The sequence below is a fragment of the Triturus cristatus genome, chromosome 4_2 (assembly GCF_964204655.1).
Source record: "Triturus cristatus chromosome 4_2, aTriCri1.1, whole genome shotgun sequence".
Taxonomy (NCBI): domain Eukaryota; kingdom Metazoa; phylum Chordata; class Amphibia; order Caudata; family Salamandridae; genus Triturus; species Triturus cristatus.
Window position 1 is genome coordinate 327,586,056 of NC_140586.1, and position 23,807 is coordinate 327,609,862.

At 48.3% G+C, this 23,807-nt stretch overlaps 1 protein-coding gene across 3 annotated transcripts in view; it reads right to left on the reverse strand.

Moving 5' to 3' along the window:
* PRRC2C (proline rich coiled-coil 2C) overlaps positions 1 to 23,807 on the reverse strand; it is a 1,321,979-nt gene that overhangs the window by 1,089,952 nt on the left and 208,220 nt on the right. For all 3 annotated transcript variants that reach the window (XM_085601696.1, XM_085601697.1, XM_085601695.1), the window contains exon 8: positions 20,957 to 21,090. In XM_085601696.1, the coding sequence (XP_085457822.1) occupies positions 20,957 to 21,090 (134 nt within the window). The remainder of the gene's footprint in view (positions 1 to 20,956; positions 21,091 to 23,807) is intronic.

Consider the following 23,807-nt stretch of genomic DNA (forward strand, 5'->3'; position numbering starts at 1 on the left):
ACTCCGGTACCCTGATGTTGGAGTGGAACTGGTTCTATTGCGTGTTTTTGAAGCAAGGACCGAATTTCCGGTTTGAGGAGTGCAAGATGGTGTGGTGACATTGGACGGTGTTTGGGTGGTATGTGTGGGGGGGTGTTTGTGAGTTCGAGGCAGTAACCAAATTGGATAATTTGTCTTACCCACTTGTCTGTTGTAATGGAATTCCAGACAGGTAGGAACTGTTGGAGTCTTCCCCCGACCGGAGTGGAATGGTCGGGGGGGGGGGGGGGGGGGGAGTGGAGGCAAGTCACTGTTTAGTGGCTGGAGAGGTGCGGGTGTTGGTATTGCCCCGACCTCGGCCCTTGGTGTGGTTTCCCCTATATCCTCCTCTAAAATATCCTCTGTTAGGGGATGTTTGCGCGGAGGTTTTGAAAGTGAAAGAGGTATCTGTCGCCACATTTTTGGAGGCTCCTCTATAGAAGGAGCGTCGAAAGGAGCCTGGTGGTTGTGGAGACTGTCATGCTCCCATTGATTTAGCAGTCTCGTTATCTTTTTTCATCTTCAAGTGCAGTATCTACTGCTGGCCCAAATAGTTGCTCTTGGTTGAATGGTTGACCAAGTATTGTTGTTTGTACTTCCGGCTTAAAGCCTGAAATACGTAGCCATACATGACGTCTAAGTAGAATGCTTGTATTGACCGCCCTAGAAGCAGTGTCTGCGGCGTCTAGCGTACATTTGATTGATGCGTTCGATATGAGTTTCCCCTCTTGGATGAGGTCATTGGCCTGGGATTTGTACTGATCTGGTAGGTGTTGTAAAAGATCTTCTAGCTGATCATAATGAGCCCTATCATATCGGGCTAATAGGGCTTGTGTGTTTGCAATACGCCAATGGTTAGCAGCTTGTGCTGCAACTCTTTTGCCAGAGGCCTCTAATAGCTTGGACTCTTTGTCTGGGGGCGGTGTGTCTCCTGTTTGGGAGTTAGCCCGCTTTCTTGCGTTTGAAACTACTAAAGAGTCTAGAGGGAGCTGTGCTTTCATGTAAGCGGGATCTTGTGGGGCAGGTCTATATTTTTTCTCAATTCGGGGGTTAAGAACCCTAGCTCTGACAGGGTCTTTAAAAACATCTGTGGCGTGTTTTAATGACTTAATCCTGGGCAAGATTTGAACTGATTTTTGAGACTGTTCGAATGTGTCTAGAAGAAAGTCTTCTTCGGGTGTATCTGAATGCATGGTGACACCATGGAAAAGTGCCGCCCTGTTTATCAGCTGTCCAAACCCTAGGTGGTCATCTGGAGGGGAGGGTTTGGAGGGGTATGTAGTGGGATCAGGAATATCAGGTAAAGGGTAAGTCCAGTCATCTAAGTGTGCCGTATCCGGGAGTGTGAAAGGATAATTAGGATCATTAAGGTCATCCAGATCACCCCCTCCCCCTAAGCCATCATCATCATCCTGTGGAGGTGGTGTATGTGAAGGAGATGGTAGAGGAGAAGGAGGTGGGGGCAGGGGGGGGGGGGGGGGGGAGGTGATATAGGAGAGGAAGGACGATTGGGTGAGGTGGCGGAGTCCTTCTTTATGGGAGCTGGAGAAGGTGTTGTGTCCAGCTTCCTTTTCTTGTATGGCACAGCGGCGACATGTCCAGTTTTTGGATTGATATAAATCCTTTTTTGTGTGGGATCAGGGCGAAAAAGTTCTTCACTCTCCGAAAGTGGCTTTGGTGCCGATTTTTTCGGTTCTGATCTAGGTTTGGGGTGATCGGTAGAGTCTTTTTGGACTTTGACAGTGGCTTTGGTGCCGATTTTTTCGGTTCTGATCTAGGTTTGGGGTGATCGGTAGAGTCTTTTTGGACTTTGACAGTGGCTTTGGTGCCGATTTTTTCGGTTCTGATCTAGGTTTGGGATGATCGGTAGAGTCTTTTTGGACGCCGGCGGGGACTTCGGTGCCGGCGGGGACTTCGGTGCCGGCGGGGACTTCGGTGCCGGCGGGGACTTCGGTGCCGAGAGGTTTTGAGTCTTCGGTGCCGAAGGTATTGTGGGCACTATAACATGTGGTTTGCTCGAGCCAGAGCCGCCTGTAGGCTTATATTTCTTCGGAGCCGAGCCCGAGGGCGGGGCTTCTGAAGACGACTTTCGGTCGCGACTGGGGCCAGCTGGCGGAGTCTTGACCAATGCCTTTTTTGGGGAGGTTGGGGTAGGGGCAATGGTACTCACTCGTTGCCCCGGAGTGATGAGGTCATCGGAATCGTCCGCTTCGGATATGATTTGGAGGTCTTCGGAGTATTCTTCCGGGACGTCCTGGGCAAAGATGTCCTCTGGTTCTGGAGCTGGTCTGGCCATGATATGGCATCGAGCTCTTCGGTCCCGGATGGTTTTCTTGGATCGGAATGCAGCGCAGGCTGGACAGCTGGATTCGTTATGTTCCGGCGAGAGGCACAGGTTGCAGACCTCGTGGTGGTCACTGTGGGGGAACTTTGCTCCACATTGGGGGCATTTTTTTTTTAAAAGGTGTCCTTTCCATGAGCCGTGTCCGGAACCGGTCCGATTGAATTTCGACGTCGAGTTGTAGAGGTTTTTCGCTTCGAAAGCTGGATTTTTAGAAGTTTTCAGCCAGAGTGGAAAAGTTCATCCGAACCCAATGGCAGAAAAAAACAATCTGAGGTTGGAGTGGATGCCCATGCGCACTGTTGTCCAGAGGAGGAGTCCCCTATCTCGTGACCAAAAGGCTTCTTCCGAAGACAACAACAACCTGCAATCATCCGAGCCCAACACCAGATGGCGATCTTATCCCAAGTGTGTGATCTGCAGCTCATATGCCTCGAACAATAGTGTTATCGGTTTTAAGGTAAGTATTTGGTAGTGGGAGTTGATGTGCAGGGGTGCCTTTTAGGGTCTGATTTCTTACCAGCTCCTTGTCGTGGTTGGGGGGACCTTTCGGACTTAGGCTGCAGGTTTGAGGCAGGTCAAGGGTCGCCGGATCTTGGGTCAGGATCGCCGGGGGAGACCTCCTTGTGGTGTTTTCCCACTTGAGCTCAGGCCGTGGACAGCAGGTGCAGAGTGGTGCGGATTCGGGGTGTCTGCCCAGATCGAGGTTGGAGATTAACAAATCCAGTGTTCAAGGGAGACAGTCTTTGTGGTTGAAGGCAGGCAGGTCCTCCGTGGTTTGAGGTTGCTGGCTGCAGGACACACTGGGATTTCACAGGATCAGGTTTGAGGTGGAGACAGGCCGGTAGGGCTGGGGCCAAGTCAGTGGGTGTCTTCCTCTTATTAGCTTCGGCACAGCTGTTCGGTCCTTTTCTTGTAGTTTCTTCTTGTCTAAGGAAGCAAGGTTCAGGGATGCCCCTAAATACTAGATTTAGGGGCGATACAGGTAGGCAAAAAGGTTGGAACCAATGGCACACCTGCCGTTTGTGGCAGAATTGGATTATTTGTGCAATCCATCTTGCAATTGAGTTCCTGGTCTTACTAGGAAACTGTTTGAAAATGACACAAAGAGTTGCTTTGTCTTCCTATGAGCCTTTGACCTTTCTATGTAATACATTACTGCTTACCTTGCATCTAAAGTATGGAATATGCTACTTACCAGTATGCATCTGTTCTTGGCATGTAGAGCTGCAGAGTTGTACACTTAGCATAGGTCGCCATCTGGTGTTGGGCCCGGATGTTTGCAGTTTGTTTTTCTTCTTGGACCGTCTTTGGAAGTCACGAGTTTGGTGACTCCTCCTTCGGTCCGTACTGCGCATGGGCTTCGGCTCCATCCTCAGATTGTTTTTCGCCAACAGGGAAATGATGGAGCGTAGTAATAACAGTGAGAAACCCATGTGTGTTGTATCTAAATAAGATGGACTGGAACGGATACAGGTAGCCGGGGAGGCGGGTGGGCGTGTACAACTCTGCAGCTCTACATGCCAAGAACAGATGCATACTGGTAAGTAGCATATTCCGTTCGAGGCATATGAGCTGCAGATTGTACACTTAGCATAGATTATATAGCAGTACCCAACCTTAGCGGCGACCACCGGTATCCGTTGCAGCTGTTTGAAAGAGTGTTTTTAGTACAGCCTGGCCCACCCTAGCTTGCTGCTGGGAATGCACATCTACACAGTAGTGTTTTGTGAATGTGTGCGGTGTAGACCATGTGGCTGCCTTGCATATGTCATCTAAGGGTATATTCCCTAGAAAAGCCATAGAAGCCCCTAACTTTCTTGTAGAGTGGGCTTTAGGGGGAACAGATAATGTTCTCTTTGCCTTCTGATAGCAAATTTGTATGCATTTTACAATCCACCTAGCTATCCCTGATTTTGAGATGGGGTTGCCTTTATGTGGTGGAGAAAAGGAAACGAACAACTGTTTGGTCTTCCTGAAGGGTTGCGTTCTTTGTATGTAATATAGCAACGCTCTTTTCACATCTAGTGTGTGTAAGGCCCTTTCCGCAACAGATTGGGGTTGCGAAAAGAAGACAGGTAATTCCACTGATTGATTGAGGTGGAAGGGGGTAATGACTTTGGGCAGGAACTTCGGATTAGTTCGAAGTATGACCTTGCTGTGATGCATTTGTATGTAAGGTTCCTGTATGGTGAACGCTTGTATTTCACCAACCCTTCTAAGGGAAGTGATAGCTACAAGGAAAGCTGTTTTCCAGGTGAGAAATTGTAGCTCACATTTGTGCATTGGTTCGAAGGGCGGACCCATTAGTCGTGTAAGGACCAAATTTAGATTCCATACAGGGGAGGGTGGTGCCCTGGGAGGAATTACTCGTTTGAGGCCTTCCATGAAGGCTTTAATAGCGGGCACTCTGAAGAGTGACAAATGCTGTCTGTTTTGTAGATAGGCAGCGATCGCTGCTAGGTGTAGGCGTATGGATGAATACGCCAGGTTACACCTGTGAAGATGGAGCAGATAGCATATGATGTGTTGTATGGATGCATCTAGAGGGTTGATTGTATTGTTACGGCAGTACATTACAAATCTTTTCCACTTTGCGGCATAGCATGCTCTAGTGGTAGGACGTCTGGCTTCCATGATGATGTTCATGCAATCAGGGGGAAGGTTAAGGTACCCGAATTCTAAGATTTCAGGAGCCAGATCGCCAGGTTGAGCTGAGCTGGGTCCGGGTGCCTGATTTCTCCATGGTTCTGGGTTAGGAGGCATGGGGAAAGGTGCAGTTTTTGATGTGGTACCACTGATAGTTGTAGTAGCGTGGTGTACCACGGCTGTCTGGCCCACGTCGGAGCTACCAGAATGAGTGTGAGGGAGTGCTGTTGTAGTTTCCTGACCACTAATGGAATTAGTGGGAGAGGTGGAAAGGCGTATGCAAATCTGCCTGACCAGTTCATCCATATCGCATTGCCCTTGGACAATGGGTGTGGGTATCTGGCGGCGAAGCTTGGGCATTTTTTGTTTTCGTGGGTGGCGAAGAGGTCTATTTGAGGATGCCCCCACTGTCGGAAGAATGGGTGAAGAACTTGTGGATGCAGTTCCCATTCGTGTAGTTGTTGAGTCTGTCTGCTGAGCAGATCTGCTATGGTGTTTTGTACGCCTGGAACATGTTGTGCCAGGAGAAAAATGTTTTGGGGAATTGCCCATCTCCATATGCTCTGGGCTAAGCGGGAGAGCTGGGGAGAGTGTGTCCCCCCCTGTTTCTGTATATAATACATCGCAGTCATGTTGTCTGTGCGAATGAGGACTGCTTTGCCTGAAATCTGCTTTTGGAAAGATTTTAGGGCTAGAAAGATCGCCAAAAGCTCCAGATGGTTGATGTGGAGCGTTTTTTGCTGTGGCGTCCATAGACCTTGCATTGTGAGGTGTAAGAGGTGCGCTCCCCAGCCGGAGAGCGATGCGTCCGCTGTTAGAGTCACTTGGGGAACCGGGTCCAGGAACGGCCGTCCCTTGGAAAGGTTTGTGGTGTTCCACCACTGCAGAGAGTGATGTGTGCGGCCGTCCACCAACACCAGATCCGTCAGCTGACCCTGGGCCTGGTTCCACTGTTGTGCTAGGCACTCCTGAAGTGGACGCATGTGGAGTCTTGCATGGGGCACTATGAAGATGCAAGACGCCATCATCCCTATGAGCTTCATAAACACTCTTGCTGGTAGAGAGTGTTGAGGAAGGAATATTTTGCGTAAGGCTAGAATGCTTGTGATTCTGGCTGAGTTTGGATAGGCAATACCTTTTGAGGTGTCTATGGTGGCCCCGAGATATTGCTTTGTGTGAGATGGTATGAGGTGGGACTTTTGGTAGTTCACCGTGAAGCCTAGCTGATGAAGCAGTTGGATGGTGCTGTTTGTATGTTGCACGCATTGGTGGTAGGACGCGGCTTTTATGAGCCAGTCGTCTAAGTAAGGGAAGACGTGAACATGTTGACGTCTGAGGTGTGCTGCTACTACTGCTAGGCATTTGGTAAACACCCGTGGTGCAGTGGTGACCCCGAAGGGGAGAACCTTGAATTGGTAATGTTGCCCGTCCACCACGAACCTGAGGTATTTTCTGTGAGAGGGGTGTATTGGAATGTGAAAGTACGCGTCTTTCAGATCCAGTGTTGTGAGAAAGTCTCCCTGGCAGAGGAGTGGGAGGACTTGTTGTAAGGTGACCATGTGAAAGTGGTCTGAATGTATGTAGGCATTTAGAGGCCGGAGATCCAGAATGGGTCTGAGGGTCTCGTCTTTCTTTGGGATTAAGAAATATAGGGAGTAGACCCCTAGATTTCGTTGATTGTCGGGTACCTGCTCTATGGCGTGTTTCTGGAGGAGCGAGAGTACCTCTTGTTTGAGCAGTGTGGAATGCTCTTGGGACATTGGACGGTGCCTTGGTGGGATATTGGGTGGGGTAGATGTTAGCTCGAGGCAGTACCCTGACCGAATGATTTGGGTCACCCATTTGTCCGATGTTATGGACTCCCATACGTGGATAAAATCTTGTAGTCTGCCCCCGACCGGAGTGGAATGGTCTGGGGGGAGCGAAGGGGAGTCATTGTGCGGGTGGGGTGGCAGAACGGGTATTGTTGGTTTTGCCCCTGCCCTTATTGTTGTTGCCTCTGTAACCACCTCTTTGGTTGCCCTTTGAAAAGGTATTTTGAGGAGGGGATTTGTAGGAGGTAGAGGCATTATCGGTGGAGGAGCCTCTACCTGTGCCACGAAAGGACGAGCGTCGAAAGGAACGCTTAGAGGCTTGGGTCTGGAGCGCTCCCATAGACTTCGCTGTGTCTGTATCTTTCTTCATTTTTTCGAGCGCTTCGTCTACCTTTGGGCCAAAGAGTGTTTGCTGGTCAAAGGTGTGATTAAGTATTGATGTCTGGACCTCAGGCTTGAACCCTGATATCCTGAGCCAGGCATGGCGTCGAAGCAGGACACTGGTGTTTATGGCTCTAGAAGCAGTGTCTGCTGCATCGAGGGCACACTTAATGGAGGTGTTTGTGATTAGTTTGCCCTCCTGTATCAGGTCATGAGCTTGGCGTTTGTATTTCTCTGGAAGGTGCTGCATAAGAGCCTCTAATTCATCATAGTGTGCTCTATCATATCGCGCAAGCAGTGCTTGTGTATTTGCAATGCGCCACATGTTTGCAGCCTGGTAGGCGGTGCGTTTACCAGACGCGTCCAGAAGTTTAGATTCCTTGTCTGGTGGTGGGGCATCTCCTGAAGATTGGGAGTTAGCCCTCTTTCTAGCTGTGGAGACAACTAGGGAATCTAGAGGAGCAGGGCCCTTGATGTATGCAGGGTCTGTGGGTGCCGCCTTGTACTTCTTCTCTATTCTAGGGTTTAGTACTCTGGCTCTGACAGGGTCTTTGAATACCTCTGTAGCGTGCTTGGTGACACCCTTAAGCATGGGTAAAATAGCAGTGGAACGATCTTGTAAATCAAATGTATCCAGTAGGAAGTCTTCTTCCACTGGTTCCGTGTGCATGTCCACCCCATGGTAGTGTGCTGCTCTCTGCACTAAATGGTGAAACCCTAAAGAGTCCTCTGGAGGAGACGGCCTTGATGGGTATAGGTCGTCTTGAGGTACATTGGGTACATCAGGGTTATTATAATCCTCCCATGGATCTGGGGTCCCTGGTGGAGTGGGATCCATTGGGGCGTCCCCTGGGTCATTGTCCGGGTCCCCGTCATCCGGGTCTGGGGATGGGGCCGGATCGTAGTGAGGTAAAGGTGGAGGGGGTGGTGGTGGGAGGGGGGGTGGCAGTGGGGAGGGTACTCTAAGGGGAGAAGTAGCTGAGTCCCTCTTTTTGGGTGGAGGAGGAGGAGCCGGAGCCTCAAGGCGACGCTTCTTAGTAATCACAGTCAAAAGGCCAGTCTTTGGATCTCTGGACAAAGTCTTTTGTAAAGGGTCTGGTGTAAACAGAGCCAATGGCGCCGAGTCGTCTGTCGGCACCGGCGATTTCGGAACCGGAGGTTTCGATGTTCTGTGTACGCCCTGCTTTTTGGAGGTCTCCGTGTGTTTCGGCGTCGAATGCTGTTTCGGCGCCGGAGCGTCGGTGCCGACCGATTTATGTTTGTGTTTGGTCGGCGCCGAGTGTCCAGGCTTCGGCACCGGTGGTTTCGGAGTCGAGCTGGATTTTGCAGGCTTCGGTGCCGAGTGGTGTTTATCGGCACCGGGCGTCGGCTGGCTCGATCCCGAGCTGCCGTGAGACTGAGTGCTTCGACACCGGGCCCGAAGGTGGGGTGATCGAGGCTTTGGTTTTGGTTTTGCCCAGGCCGGCAGGCGAGGGAGTAACCGGAGTCTCTTTGGTTTTCGGTGCGGGGCTGGGAGGGGGCATTGTACTCACGGCCCGCTGTCCTGGTGTTACGTCCTCCAGGTCGGAGTCGTCGGCCTCGGAAGCGCTGACGATGTCTTCTCCCAGTTCGGTGTGTGTCTGCCCCGAAGCTTCGGCGTCATCTCCGAAGATGTCCGGTGGAACTGTCGAGGATGAGTGCGCCATGGTGCGTCGAGCCTTTCGATCCCGGATCGTTTTCTTCGATCGAAAAGACTTGCAGGCGGGGCAGTCTCGAGCCTCGTGTTCCGGAGAGAGGCAAAGGTTACACACCTGATGGAGGTCGGTGTGGGGAAATTTAGACCCACATTTTGGGCACTTTTTAAACGGAGTCCTTTCCATCGGCCGGGACCGGAGTCGCGGAGGGCCCGAAGGCCGGTGTCGATGTACGGGATGGAAAAAGTGCCGCTTCGAGAGATGAAGATGATGAAGGAACTCGAAGAATCGAGGATTTTCCGTCGAGGCTGGAACCGTAGAAGTTCGAAGCCGGAGTACGAAGGATCACATCCGAGCCCGATGGCGGAAAAAAACAATCTGAGGATGGAGCCGAAGCCCATGCGCAGTACGGACCGAAGGAGGAGTCACCAAACTCGTGACTTCCAAAGACGGTCCAAGAAGAAAAACAAACTGCAAACATCCGGGCCCAACACCAGATGGCGACCTATGCTAAGTGTACAATCTGCAGCTCATATGCCTCGAACGTAATGTTCTTTCTCCTTGGGATTTGGTTTCTGAACGATACTTGGTATTTGAATACTCTGACTTATGTAAAATTGTGGGATCACATTTTGCAAGAACTGTGGGTCCGTTCTCATAACAAGGAGCCGTAAAACAATACTGAGGTAACTGCCTCTGGTTGAGCATGATGGGATATTGGAGGTCACAGTTCTTAAGGCACAGTCTCCTTTTTCTTTCTCAACAATGGCAGCCATTTGGGCCACACTGCCCCGCACTCACTCATTTTTTCTTTTACCTCACAAGGTTTCTCATTCATTAGTGGCATGTTTCCCTGGATAGTCCCCTTTTGTTACAACAAGAAAAATAATTTTGACCACTGTAGCCTAATTCTAGATTTTGCATATGACTGACTATTCAAAGCCTTCCCGAAGGAAGGAAAACTTCCGCACTTAAGATATATTGGGAAAAGTGCTCAGGGGTCCCAAGAGGCAGGCAGGACTATTCAACACTTTAGACTATACATGGAAATCCCATGCAAGAGAAGCTTGCTACCTAAATAGTTTGACTGATATGAAACCGAGATCACATTTGGCAGGAACTGTGGCTCTTTTCTCAGAACAATCCTGTCCTTGTATACCTGAAGGTATGGTTCCTGTAACGCGAGTGCTTACACCTCACTAATTCTGCATAGTGAAGTACTGGCCACTAAAAAGCAGTCTTAAGTGTGTGCATTTGTAAAGATGTCTTATGCAATAGTTCGAAGGGTGCTTTCATTAATGGTGCGAGTCCTATATTTCAATTCTATGTTGGAGCTTGTACGCTTTTTGTGGGGTACAATTATTTTTCCAAAAACCATTTGATGACTTGTGACGTGAAAGATCTTCTTCCAATGTGACCTCTAGTGTAAGCCACCACTGCTGCCAAATGCACCTCCAGGGATTAATAGGTTAGTCTACACTCTAAATAGTGTGTTAAGTATCTAAGAAATTTGCCTTATATATACACACTTTCTAAGAATCCTTTGATGCACCGTAGTATCATTTCCATTTTGCTGTATAACATTTTCTAATTGTTGGTCTTCTTGCCTCCTTCAAGAGAGCCATTATATTTTTTGGTAGTTTTAACTGTCCAAACTAAGTCTTCAGGAACCATGCTGTCAGACTTAAGGACTCTAGTTCTGGATGGAACACCTTTCCTTTTTGCATTGATGAAGGAAGCTGGCTCTGTATATACTGTACCAAATTGAGGTATAGTGTGCACAGAGTCCAGTGGAACCCAAAAGGTAGGCAGAGGTTAAGTAGATAGCACCTCACTCTCCATTTGTGGTAGTGTGGTCAAGCAGTAAGGCATTATCAGAGGATCGTGTTAAGCATTTGTTGTACACACACAGCAAATGAATTCACACTCAAAGACTTAACTTCAGACCAATTGTTTTTGTATAAACAATTAAATATTCTTTTAGCCATTTTATTGTCTAGAACCAAGCAAGCCTGGCACACTATACCTAACTTTGGAATAGTATATACAGAGCCAGCTTCCTACACTAGCACCATAACGGCTTTACTGAATCCTGGGATGTCTGGTATCGAACATCTCAGAATAATAAACCTGGACTGATTCCAGTGTCAGATTTATTATCCCATGCACTCAGGGGTCCCCTTTAACCAAACCAACCGCTGGTGGGTTTCTGACTGGTGAACACCAGCCTGCCACCATTAAACAAGGTTCTGGACCCTAGAGTGGGAGCCTTCGCTCTCTGGGCCCAAAAACACAGTCTTTCCGGGGCGTAGGTGTTCACACCTCCCCAGGTCAGGAAGAACCAACTGTGGCAGTGGAGCTTCAAAGGCTTTGCCGCCTTTGCAACGCAACCCCCAGCCCCTACTGCCATCAGGAGCAGGCCCCCTCATTCCTGTCTCACCCCCTTTTTGGTTCGGAAGACAGGAGGGAAAAGTCATAACAGCCCAGAAGGTGAGCCCACCTCTGCCAACCCAACCCCTCAGGTGGGGGCAGCGAGGTGAAGCCTACTCTTCAGTGAGTGCCCGGCATCTTGCAGATAGCAGCCCCCCCCCCCCAATCAGGGATTTTGCCCACTTCCCCACATGGGGTTAGCACACTAAGGGTGTAGTCACCTTAAGGACAGTAGCCCATTGGCTACTACCTCGAGACCCCTAAAACCCCTCCATAATACAGTATTTAGGGGGCAGTACTGAACCTAGAGTTCAGTTTTTGACAACTTAAGACTAGAACTCCAAAGACGTCGCAGTAGTGCAGACTTAAGGGCCAACAGACTTTCCCCCCCAGCCCTGCCGGCCTGCCTCCAGCTCCGAAGAAAATTATGGCTCTAAAAAGGATCAGCAACTTCCAGATTTGGTGAGGACTGGTTCGAACCTTCAAACCATCGGGTGTCACCTCCAAGGTTCAGTGTTGACGGCTGCAGCCTCTTCACTGCGACCCCCTCCACCGTGATCGGACTGCTAAGCGGATTCCGGATGCCGAAAGGCACCCGTGCAGTAACCGACCCTGCATCCTGGTGACGTGATTCCAAAGTGTCCTGATGTTGAGGAACATCCCTACTTACCTGCTTAGCTGTTGGTTCCTCCCGAAAGCCTTACTGGACCGAGCCTGCAGCCGAAATCCAAAGACAATAAACCCTCATAGGATTCCATTGGGGTTCCAACAGCCTCTAAGCACCATGCACCAACTTGGGACCCCCCCTTCCTTTGCCCCCACCTTAACCCTAGGAGCTTGTCTCCCAAAACCGAGAGGCCAGCCCGTGAGCAGTCACCAACCGAGGTGTCCCTTGCCCCATTAGTAGCCTTGGCACCCTGCACCCAGACGCCTTAGTGCCACTGGTGGTACAAGTGGAGGGCTGATCTTAACTTTGGTTCCAACCCCTCCAAAACTCAGTTCCCAAGACAGTTTACTTACCTGTAAAACTAACACTGCTTTTTCCTCCATAGGATTACATGGTGGGTTTTTCTCTGAAACATCCTGTCTTGTACTGCAACAAAGTAACCTAGTGTCTTCAAATGAGTTAACCTGCTTACTGATGCACTGCAATGCCTAAACTGTGTGATTAGTTTGCTTTGCACAAAGTTAGAAAAGTAACTAGAAAGTAACCTCAAGTAATTACAAGCATTCTAAAGAGCTTACAACCCATTTATAGGCCTCGCCTAGGCAGTGCTTGCGCTGTCTCTTCGAGACATGCTGTATTTAAGGACGCTGAGTCGCTTTGCCTGTTTGAGGTCTGCCTTGCACTTTGGTCGGTGTCTAAGATTTCCTCTTCTGTGCCATAGGCAAGTGTGATTAAGTGTCTTTCAACATGGTTAGCCCCCACTTATGGCCTGGAAATGGATGTGGTTTTGATTATAGCGCACAAGGTGCCCGCCAACCAGGTCCCCTGGGCCAGTGCTTCTACCCTAAAACCATACCTGCAACTGGTACTTCTGCCCCCTGTAAGTCCCTAGTAAATGATGCCCTGGGTACTTATGGCCAGGAAGATGAAGAGAGTCCCCTAGGACTCCTTCAACAGGACTATGCCATGCCCTTGCAGATTTCAATGCTTTAGTGGGGTGAAAAATGATGAAATCGACATTGCACCCTGCCAGGGTGCTAGGCCAGCCAGCACTGCCTGAAGGTATAGGCAAGGCACCCCTCTAGCAGGCCGAAAAGCCCTAAGACAGGGTGCACTATACCACAGGTGGAGGCCTATGTGCATGAGGAGATTTGCCCCTACAATATCGAAGTAAATTCTTAAATATTTTAAGTGCCAGGGAAGCCATAGGGAGTACAGGGAACTCGAGAATGAATAGTTTACCTGTCGGTGTAGTTTTGCAGCTTGAAGATCTTTCTGGATTCACTATGCTGTGCATTATTCCGATAGTCTGGTCGTTGGGTCCAGAATCGTAGTCTTTTTTTTTTTTGCAGCCCAGGTGTACGTAGACGTCCCACCATTTGGTGTACCTCTCGTGACGTCTGCACGCTTCCTGCAGAAGCTCCCACCTCGGGGCGCCATCTTCGGATTCTTTTTTTTTCCCCTAGGCAATTTTATTATTTTCTCCTTAATCATATCCTTTTACACGCTTCTTTTAAGTCTCTTCTTGTTCTCTATTCTCTGTCTTTCCACCTTCTGCTCCAGCCTCATCTTTCTGGCGGAGGTGGGTGGGTTCGCTAGTGAATCCAGAAAGATCTTCAAGCTGCAAAACTACACCGCCAGGTAAGAAACTATTCGTTTTGCAGCGTGAATCTTTCTGGATTCACTATGCTGTGCATAGACTTTGTAGCGGTTTGTCATCTTTGTGGCGGCTGGGTGGAAGATGAGCGTTGGTCGTTGAATAAATGTTGAAGCATCTTCTGTCCTACGTGTGCTTCCTTGCTCATTTGTATATCCACGCAGTAGTGCTTAGTGAACGTGTGCACTGAAGCCCATGTTGCCGCCAGGCATATGTCTTGAATGGGTGTGTTAGCCAGAAAAGCAATTGTTGCTCCTTTCTTCCTTGTGGAGTGGGCCCGTGCCCCTTCCGATAGTTCTTGCCCTGCCTGTTTGTGGCAGAACAGTATCGTCAGTGCGATCCATTGAGCGATGGTGCTTTTTGTTACTGGTCTACCCAGGAAGCTGGTTGCGAACGACACAAAAAAACTGCTTAGTTTTCCTGTGCTCCTTGGTTCTCTCGATGTAGTGCATCACCGCCCTTCTTGCGTCTAGAGTGTGCAGTGCCCTTTCTGCGCTTGTGGCTGGGTTCTGAAAGAAGCTTGGTATTTGAATTATATGGTTCATATGGAATTGCGACATCACCTTCGGCATGAAGTGTGGGTCCGTTCTCATTACGACCCTGTCCTTGTGTATTTGGATATAAGTTTCTTACAGTGTTAGTGCTTGTAGCTCGCTTACTCTGCGCAGCGAGGTTATTGCCACCAGAAAAGCTGTCTTCATTGTCAGCATTTGAAGTGAGGACTTGTGGATGGGCTCAAAGGGTGCCTTCATAAGTTCCGTCAGGACTATGTTGAGGTTCCATGCCGCCGGCGACATCCTCTTTGGTGGTGCTATTCTTTTCGCCCCTTCCAGGAATCTCTTTACTACTCGTGATGTAAAGAAACTTTCCCCCTGTCTCACCTTGTGTGTAAGCTACAATCGCTGCTAGGTGTACCCTTAGCGAGGATGAACATAGTTTAGCCTTTAGTAGGTGTGTGATGTATCTCAGCACCGTTGATTCCTTTGTCAACTTGTTCTGCAGTTTCTTTTTGCTGCACCATTGTGTGAACCTCTTCCATTTCTCCCCATAGTATTTTCGTGTCGTTGGTCTCTTTGCCTCCCTGAGCACTCGCATGGTGCTTTGTGGTAGCTTAAGGTGTGCGAACTCTATGCCTTCAGGATCCATGCCGCTAGGCTGAGGCTCTCTGGCTCTGGGTGTAGAACTTCTCAGTTTTGCATGGAGAGCAAGTCCTTCCTTTTGGTGAACTTGTGGGGTGCCCCTGTGCCATTTCCATTTGTGAGTACCAGGTCTGTCTCGCCCACTGTGGTGCTACTAGGATCAGTGTCATGTTGCTGGTCCTGCACTTGTTGAGTACCCTGGGTATCATTGGTATGGGGGGAAAAGCGTAGGCAAATGTTTTTGACCAGCTTATCCATAGGGCATTCCCCTGGGATTGTTTTTCTGGTTGCCTGGATGCGAAGTTTTGGCATTTTGCATTCAGGTGTGTTGCAAACAGGTCTTTCGTCGGTGTAACCCACCTTCTGAATAGCCTTTGCGTTACCGGCCCATTGAGCTCCCACTCGTGGGATGCTGAACTCTGCCTGCTGAGCCAGTCTGCTTCCACATTGTCCTTCCCTGGTAGGTGTATGGCCAGCAGGTCTATTTTGAGTGGGATGGCCCATCTCCAAATCTCCTGAGCCAGGTTGAATAGAGGGAATGATTGTGTTCCTCCCTGCTTGTTGATGTAGAACATCGTAGTCGTGTTGTCTGTTTGTATCAACACCTTCTGGTTGTACAGTTTTTTCTGGAAGGCCTTCAGGGCTAGGAATACGGTCTTCAATTCCAGGTAGTTGATGTGTCTGACCGCATCTGCTGGAGTCCACAGACCCCTCACTCTGAGCTTGTTCATATGTGCTCCCCATCCTATCTGGGATGCGTCTGTGGTGATGGTCACCGTTGGGCTTGGTGGTGTCAAGGGCTTCCTTATTGTTATGTTCTCCTTGTTCCACCACGCTATCTCTTGTTGCACTGTGTGCGTTACAACCACTAGATCCTCCCAACTTCCGGTTCCTTGTGACCATTGTTGTTGCAACCATTCCTGGAATGGTCTCATGTGCAGGCATACATTGGGTGAATGCATGACGCCATCATCTCCATGATCTTGCTTGCTGTCCTCACTGTCCGAGCTCGCCCCTTCTGGTAGAGGCGCGTCTCCCTCAGCAGGGCCATTGTTCTCTTGTCGCTGGGGATCACCGTTTTCTGTATGGTGTTGATTTGTGCCCCCAGGAAGACCTTCACCTGTTTCGGTTCCATTGAGATTTCCCCCAGTGTATGGAGAATCCCAGCTTTGTTAGCGTCCTTGTGACCCGCTGTGCGTGTTCCTCGCATCTTTCTTGTGAACTTGCTTTTATTAGCCAGTCGTCGAGATAAGGGTATACATGAATCCCTTCCCTCTGCAGGTACGCCGCCACTGCCGCAAGGCATTTTGTGAAAACCCTTGTTGTGGACTTTAGTCCGAATGCCATGGTTGTGAACTGGTAGTGCTCTTTGTTGATGGTAAATCTTAACAGATGTTTGTGCCGCCTGTTCATTGGGATGTGCAGGTATGCATCTTTGAGATCCACGGTGGACATGAAGTCTCCGTCTCTCATCTGAGGGAGTACCTCTTGTAGGGACGTCATTTTGAATTTTTGTGTCCTTATGTACTTGTTTAGGAACCGTAGATCCAGGATGGGTCTTAGTGTTTCGTCCACCTTTGGTACCAGGAAGTAGTTTGCGTACACACCCTTGTTCCTTTCTTTGAATGGTACTGGTTCTATGGCCTCCTTTTGGAGTAGCTCCTCTACGAGTTACACTAGCTCCTGTCCTGAGTGTTCCCTTCTCTTTGGTTTCCTGTTCGGTGGTTTCCTTTCCAACTCTATGCAGTATCCAAACTGTATTATGTTGAGTATCCATTTGTCTTATCTTTTTCCATTCCTGAAGGAAACGTCTCAGCCTGCCGCCTACTGGTGTTGCATGCTCGTTGGCGTTTGGTCTGTGTAACCCTCTCGTTGAATTTTTTGTGCTCTCCCCTCGGAGGGATCTTGTGTGTGAGCACGCTTCGCCGGGCAGAGTCACTTTGAGGCGCGTTGATCTCCCCCTCTTAGTCTTTGCCCTTGTTCGTTCCCTCTACTGCGAAAGGACTGACCCCGAGGCTGGTACTGCCAATTTATTTTCTGCTGCCCCTGCTGGCCGCAATTGTCGCCTGGTGGCCCTGCTAGAATGTCTGCTGTGACGTTCCCGGCTGGTTTCCGCCCCTTCCGTATGGTCTCCGTGTCGGGGTACCTCTTCTCATCCCTCTGAATTGCAGGGCCCCCATGGACCTTGCTGCTTCGTTCTCCTTTTTGAGCTGGGTGAGTTTTTCATCCACCGGGGCTCCGGACAGCGTCCTTTTGCCACCTGGGAGTCCTTTTCGAAGGATCCGCCGGGCCTTTCGTCCTTGGATGCAGCTGCGGTCGTCAAAATTTTCGGCGCCGGTGCTCCTTTCGAGGACTTTGACTGTTTTTCGAGAGTCTGACTCAGGCTTTCAGGGCCCTGTCGAGGGTTTTAGTGTTCGACATCTCTCCTACCTTATCAGACGTTTTCTTATCGGTCTCTGCGACCGTGAAGTCATCTGGTCCCTCGGCGACGTTGTCATCGTCGGTGGAGAGGCCCAGTTCGTACAGCGAGAGGGCCTGTCCCTTGCCCTGCATGTTGTAATTCGCTCTCCTTTGTCTCGCTCTAACCCGGAGTGTCTTCGGTGTGAAGGCAAAACAGGCGTTGCAGTCTTTGCTCTTGTGGTCGACTAGCAGGCAAAGATTGCAGACCGGGTGTTGGTCCTTCTGCGTGTATTTATGGTGGCAGTTATGGCAGAATTTAAAGGGTGTCTTGTCCATTCCTGCGCTCAGTGTCCCTGAGTGCGCATTCTCCGAAGATAGAGGTTCTACTCCTCCTTCGTCGTCCCGGCTTGTTGATCTTCCTTTCTGTAGTCTTCCTCCACTTCTTCTTCGATGAAACTCGTGCTTTTTCTTCTTTTCTTCCCAAAAAACTCTGAAGCTTCATGGTGACGATCCAGACCCAACGGCGGAAAAAATAATCTGAAGATGGCGCCCGAGGTGGGAGCTTCCACAGGAAGCATGCCGACATCACGAGAGGTACACCAAATGGTGGGACGTCGACGCCCACCTGGGCTACAAAAAAATAAAAAATAAAAGGAAGAAGAAAGACTACGATTCCGGCCCCAACCACCAGACCGCGGAATAATGCACAGCATAGTGAATCCAGAAAGATTCACGCTGCAAAACTCAAGTTCCCCAACACCATGATGGCTTTCCTGAAACCAGGAGTGTTTGGTACCAAACTACTCCTCTCAATGACTCCCCACTGGTGCCAGTGTGAATTTATTAAACCATATACTCCTATACCTTCCAACCCTGGTGTGGTCGCTGACTGGATTTAGGCAGCCTGCCACACAGACATGTTTCTGGACCCCTGAGTAGAGAGCCTCTGCTTTCTGGAACCAGAATTAAAGCACATCCTGGGCGAAGAGGTCACACTTCCTCCACCAGGATGGGCACAGTGCTCCAGAGGGAAGCTTCAAAGCCCTGCCGCCTTTGTAATACGACTGCAAGCCTCTGCTGCTAGCAGCAGATGGCTGCCCCTGGTTTACACCCCCACTTTAGGCAGGAAAACCTCAGAAGAAAAGGAGGTGTGCCCACTTCTGTCAACTCCACCCCTAAGATGGGGAGGCAAAGTGAAGCACCTCTTTCAGTCCCCATCATCTTGAAGATGGAGAGACCCCTCCAATGAGGGCTAGGACTATGCCCCCTCCCACAGGAGGTTGGCATAATTGAGGATTTAGTCAACCCAGGTAAGATGTCCGCTAGCCGTACCTGCTACTCCCCTAAAACGCAACTAAATTAAATATCTAGGTGGCTCCCCCAGACCTGGAAACTAATTCCTGCTGACCTAATAAGGACAAAGACGACAGCAGGCAGCGAAGCCTGAAAACACCTACTAACTTGGACAAAGCCCTACCGGCCGCTCTATCTTCAGAAACCCTGCAAAAGAAAATGACGCCTGTCCAGCAGCCAGTGACTTTCAGAACCAGAGGAAGACTCTGCTCTTTGATAAAGACCAGAACAACTGGGGACAGCGGATTTGTCCCCAAGAAACCTACACAAAGGACCCTGGTGTCTTCCGGAACCGCAAGTCCTGCCCACTGTGCACCAGACTCCTCCGGCCTGTGACCTGGTGAATCAACGATCCAGAACAGGTTCCCCAGCGATCCTGATTTCAAGTTCAGCGTTGGCTAACCGTTCCTGGACTCCACAGCGATGCCTGCAGACTGAATCCAGAGGTTCCCCGCTACGGCTCCCACAAGAATCAGACGTCAAAGGAACCCCTGCACCAGAAGGCCTTGTTGAGTGCAAGAGCAACCATCAACACCTCTACTTATATCTGCTGTTGCTGGTGTCCTCCGTGCAGCTTCCGGCGCGACGCCTGAAGCCCGTCTGTCCTTTTGAGTTTCCCAATTGAAAACATTTGGCGTCTAATGCTGTATTTGCACCCTGCAGCCGCTGTACCGCTGGTAGTGTACGACTAGTGCTGCTTTGTGCCGCCACCCCCCCCCCCCCCCCCACTTGCTCTAAGCCCCAAAGCTTGGCCCTTGCAACCTATCTACTTACCTGCAAGCAGCATGGCTTCAACCACCCCCAGACACCATTGAAATGCATTGGGTCCAGCTCAGAATTGGAACTCTGCCACTGGTGGTACAGAGACTGTGCTTACCGGAACATTGCCCACCGCTGCTCTTAAACCCTTAAGACTGGAACTGTAAGTTGGGTACTTACCCGTGCAGCCGTATTGTTGTTTTCCTCCATAGAATAACATTGACCTGTTTGAAAATATTACTAAGTGTCGACTTTTAAAAGACTAAAGTATTTCTGCTGAAAAATGTACTAACCTTTTTGAAAAGACATTGGTCTTAAAATAAAACCATTACATAGCTCATTTTTAGGTCTCGCATGCGCTGCATAGCAGGGCCTTTAGCAGTCGTTCTTCACTTTTTCAAGCACTGCACTCGTGCTTGTGGCGGCATGCACCTTGCGGGAGCACGCAGCGTCGCGCCACAAGTGCAGTGCTTGAAAAAGTGAAAACTGAGCGCACACGCACCACTCCCGGGCTTGATAAGATAAGAGTTTAACGTGTTTTCTCAGGTGCGTCGTAATCCTTACCCGATGTGCTGTCTATCTTAATTGAATTACTTTAAAATGAAATTGATTAAAATAAATTAGCAATGACGAGCACAAGCGCTTTAAAACAGCTGCTGCTTGTGCTCTTTTGAAAGATGGAAAATTACAGGTTTTCAGAACATGCGGATTCAAGTCTTCACTACAATTGTTTTTTTACTTGTTCTGCATGTATTTATTTGCATATAATAATGTAGTATCCTCCAAGCATTAGGAATAGCCACAAATCGTTAAACTCTGCAAACATGTACGGGTTTTATATTCGTACCAATCAAAGTTGAGTTTTAGAGCACTCACCCTAACTGCAAATGCCTTGCATTATTATTAATCTCTCTCGCTCGCTCACTGGCTGGCTAGCTCGCTGGCTGGCTGACTCACCGACTCTCACTAACTGACTGACTGACACCCTCCTGTTATTTACACCTTCCCACCCCATAACAAAACAAGCACTGGCATAGCCAATAGGTCTCGCCTTTGGGAGCTTAAGTGTTTAGCCATGCAACAGTTGATGCTGTTGTACCAATGATATTGTGCTGCATAACTAGACCTATTGGCTATGCCAATGCTTGTTCTAAAATTGGTGTGATCTCCTTTTTCAGTTGTGTGTCAGTTGTTGGTCAATGCGTGTGCAACAAATGTCTTAAGCTTCTCTGGGTTAGGCATGTGGCTACTCGCCCACACTACCACTAAGAGCACTTTTGGTTTACCTTTGGTGAGTCCTGTACACTTCTGGGGAAACTTGACTCAGCACAGTATAACCATCTACTGGTATGCCATACATAGAGCCAGCTTCCTACACCACCACTAAATGGCGGAATAATGCACAGCATGTGTATCCAGAAAAGATTCACGCTGAGATTTGAATTTTGCTTTTCCCTTTACTTCAACATTTTTCATTAGATGGGGAAAAGGGTAGGTATACTGCAACACAGCACTTCAAGAAAGAAGCATCAGCACTTATCAGAAATGCCTAAAACTTAGCAAAGCAGTAAGGCAAATATAACAAAATGCATTTCTAAATCCATTTGGTGCACCATAATCTGGCATATACAGTTTTAATGGATAGGCAGTTAAAGAAAACGCAGATCTGATTTACCAGCCCAGCCTTCGTCAGCTTCTGTATCCAAGTTATCGAGCTCCTTCAATTCATTGGCTTTAACGATGGAGGGACGTTCTACACCCTCGACAGCCCAAGACTGCGGAGGAGGCGGATGTCGCCCCCTTGAACCTCTAGAGAGAAATAAATAGCAATGAAAATTATAATGAGGTTAACTATCAAACGGATTAAGGTTAAACAAGTAGTATTTTCATCGTGTTTCAGAACTGATGGAACATTGTCAGCTAAGCCATTGCCTGTACCGCTTTCACTGCAAATGCAGCCTTCCATACAAGTCTGCAGCACTGCAGTGAGCAGCAAAACAGCTGCAAGACCAAAATCTTTCTTTACTCTGTATAATCGCATCCATGCCATCTCATGTTTAAAGCACAAGAGAACACGCCAAAAAAAGCGCACCAATATGTTTATACAAAAGTGGATTATGATGTGGTGTGGTTGTGAGACCACACCATGTATTAATGACGCATTCTTGATCAAGTTCAGTAAGGTTTCTTTAATAAAACCTTTAGCTCAGTCCTGGACAGCTGTGGCACACAGCAGTCAAGTTTAATTAAGGGAACCAGTGAAAAGCATTTAGAAGTACCAAAACAGTTAACTAAAACTCAAAAATTCAACAACAATGTATAAAATTATAGCACATTTTTAGCTTTAAATAGACAAAACAAAATTAAAAAGTCTAGGGAAACAGGAATATGATTTTTCAAAGAAATTTTATCTGACACTTTAGGTGCAATAAATTGTTGCAAGTTGTCTGTATCCAACCGGCTAAAACGCCTGTTAGAACTCTCATGGATTAACCTCAACAGGTTGGGAGTTATTCACAGGAAACATTCAGGTCCTGGGGGACAATTACTCATCGCTTTCAGCAGAATTAGGGTCCTCAGAGCACTTTACTAATTTTACCATGGTCCAGTCAAGAAGTGGTCCTGATGCAGGAAAAATGTGGAGTGTTTCTGGAGCCACTCTGGAATCCAAAAGTGTCTGGGGTGGTCTCTGGCCTCAAATCGGTCTCAACCCTTGCGTGGAGGAGGAGTTGGAATGTATTTGAAGGGTTTGGGCTGGAGGAGAGTCCAGTGCAGGTCCAGTAGCCTCTCTTCAACAGGTCTCTTGCTTCAAACTTTTTTCAGCAGTTGCATGCAGGTACGTTTTCTTTCTTCATTGGTCACCAGAGTACACTTCGATGCCGGTAACCGGTCCCACGGGTTTGGGTATACTTCGGGCAGGTCAGGACTATCTCGCAGCAGGCACTTCATCATCCAGCAATTGTAAGACGTTTCAGGGAAGCTGGGCCAGCGAGACTCAAGACTTCCTTCAGCTTTTGTGTCCCTGGTGCTGAACAGGGGACTAACCATCCGGCCCTTGGCGTCACTTCTAACATCTTGGCACCAATAAAACTATTGCAGGATAGCCACCTCTACTCAAATCCAAGATGGTGCAAGCCGCCTTCTCTGTGAGGATGCTGGCCACACCCTGGGGTGTGTACCCAACATAATGCTCAACTTACCCTGGAAAATCGGTTCTGCAATGGGTTTTCCCCTTAGGAGCTGCCAACCTGTCTGCCTATAAAAAAGAGTGGGTAGGTGAAGGTGTGATTGCAGTTTGCTTCAATGAGGCAATAGCCTCTTTAAAGGCAAGACATTGGTGGACACTGCCAATTAGTCATCTTGCTGGATCAGGGCACACCTCTTTCCACCAGCAATTCTTTGGTACCCGTTCCTGAGAGCGCTTCACACTTCCTAGAAGGTGGGCAGCAACGTATCTCGAGTGCAGACAATAAAGGCTACCGGGGGTTTAGACAAAGAGGTGACATTCTAAAGTCACCTTACTATGGCACGTTACCTTAAATCCAACCTTTACAATGAGTCTGGTTTAATGCAACAATTAATTTGACACGCTGGAATATTATCTTTAAAGGTCTCAACTGGAAGTTAAAACTTGGCACAGTGGCTAGTGAAGGTCCATGTTAGTCAATAGGACCACTAGCCTTGCTACAGTAATGGTTGTGAGAAAGTGGCTCTGTATATTCTGTTCCCAAATAGGTACAGGGTGCACAGAGTCCACAGTCCCCAGAGGTTTTGCAGAGGCTAAAGTCAGATATAACCTTACTCTCTAAAGTAGTAGCTTGGTCGAGCAGTAAGGCAGTATCAGAGGACAGTGTAAAGCATTTGTTGTACACACTCAGCCAACAAATGGTCTTACACACTCAATAACTGAACTCTAGGCCAATGGTTTATATATAAAAAAAATATACGTTTCTTTTATTTTAGAATCAACAACGTGTATTAAAATATACTTTTTCAGAATGAGATGCTTTATATAAATACTTTTGCAATATGCAATTGACTTTTGTATAAAGTTACAAGTGGTTGCAATAGGCAACAATTTTAAACACAAAGCATTGAGTTCAATGGAAGTTTCAAGTTATTTGCAACAGATTACTTTTAGGATTACTTTTGTAATTCCAGGACTGGATCCTAGATTCAGTCCTGGGTCAGTACTTGGAATCAAGTGATGAAAGTCGACTTAATTACTGTGATGATTTTTAGACAATATTTTGCTATTTTAAAAGTAGACACTTAGAAAATATTTCATAGAAAACAGTCAATGATTCCCTATGGCAGAAAATTCACGTTGCAGGTATAGTATGTACTTGTTACTTTTGTAATCCAGAACTGGGTGACTACACTCAGTACTGGGACCTTTATCCAAAACAGGTAAGTAATTACGTTTTCAGATATTATACTATTTTTAAAGAATATTTAAAGATTGCAGAAATTGACACTTAGAAGAAATTTCACAGAAAAACAGTCAATGATTTCCTATGGGAGAA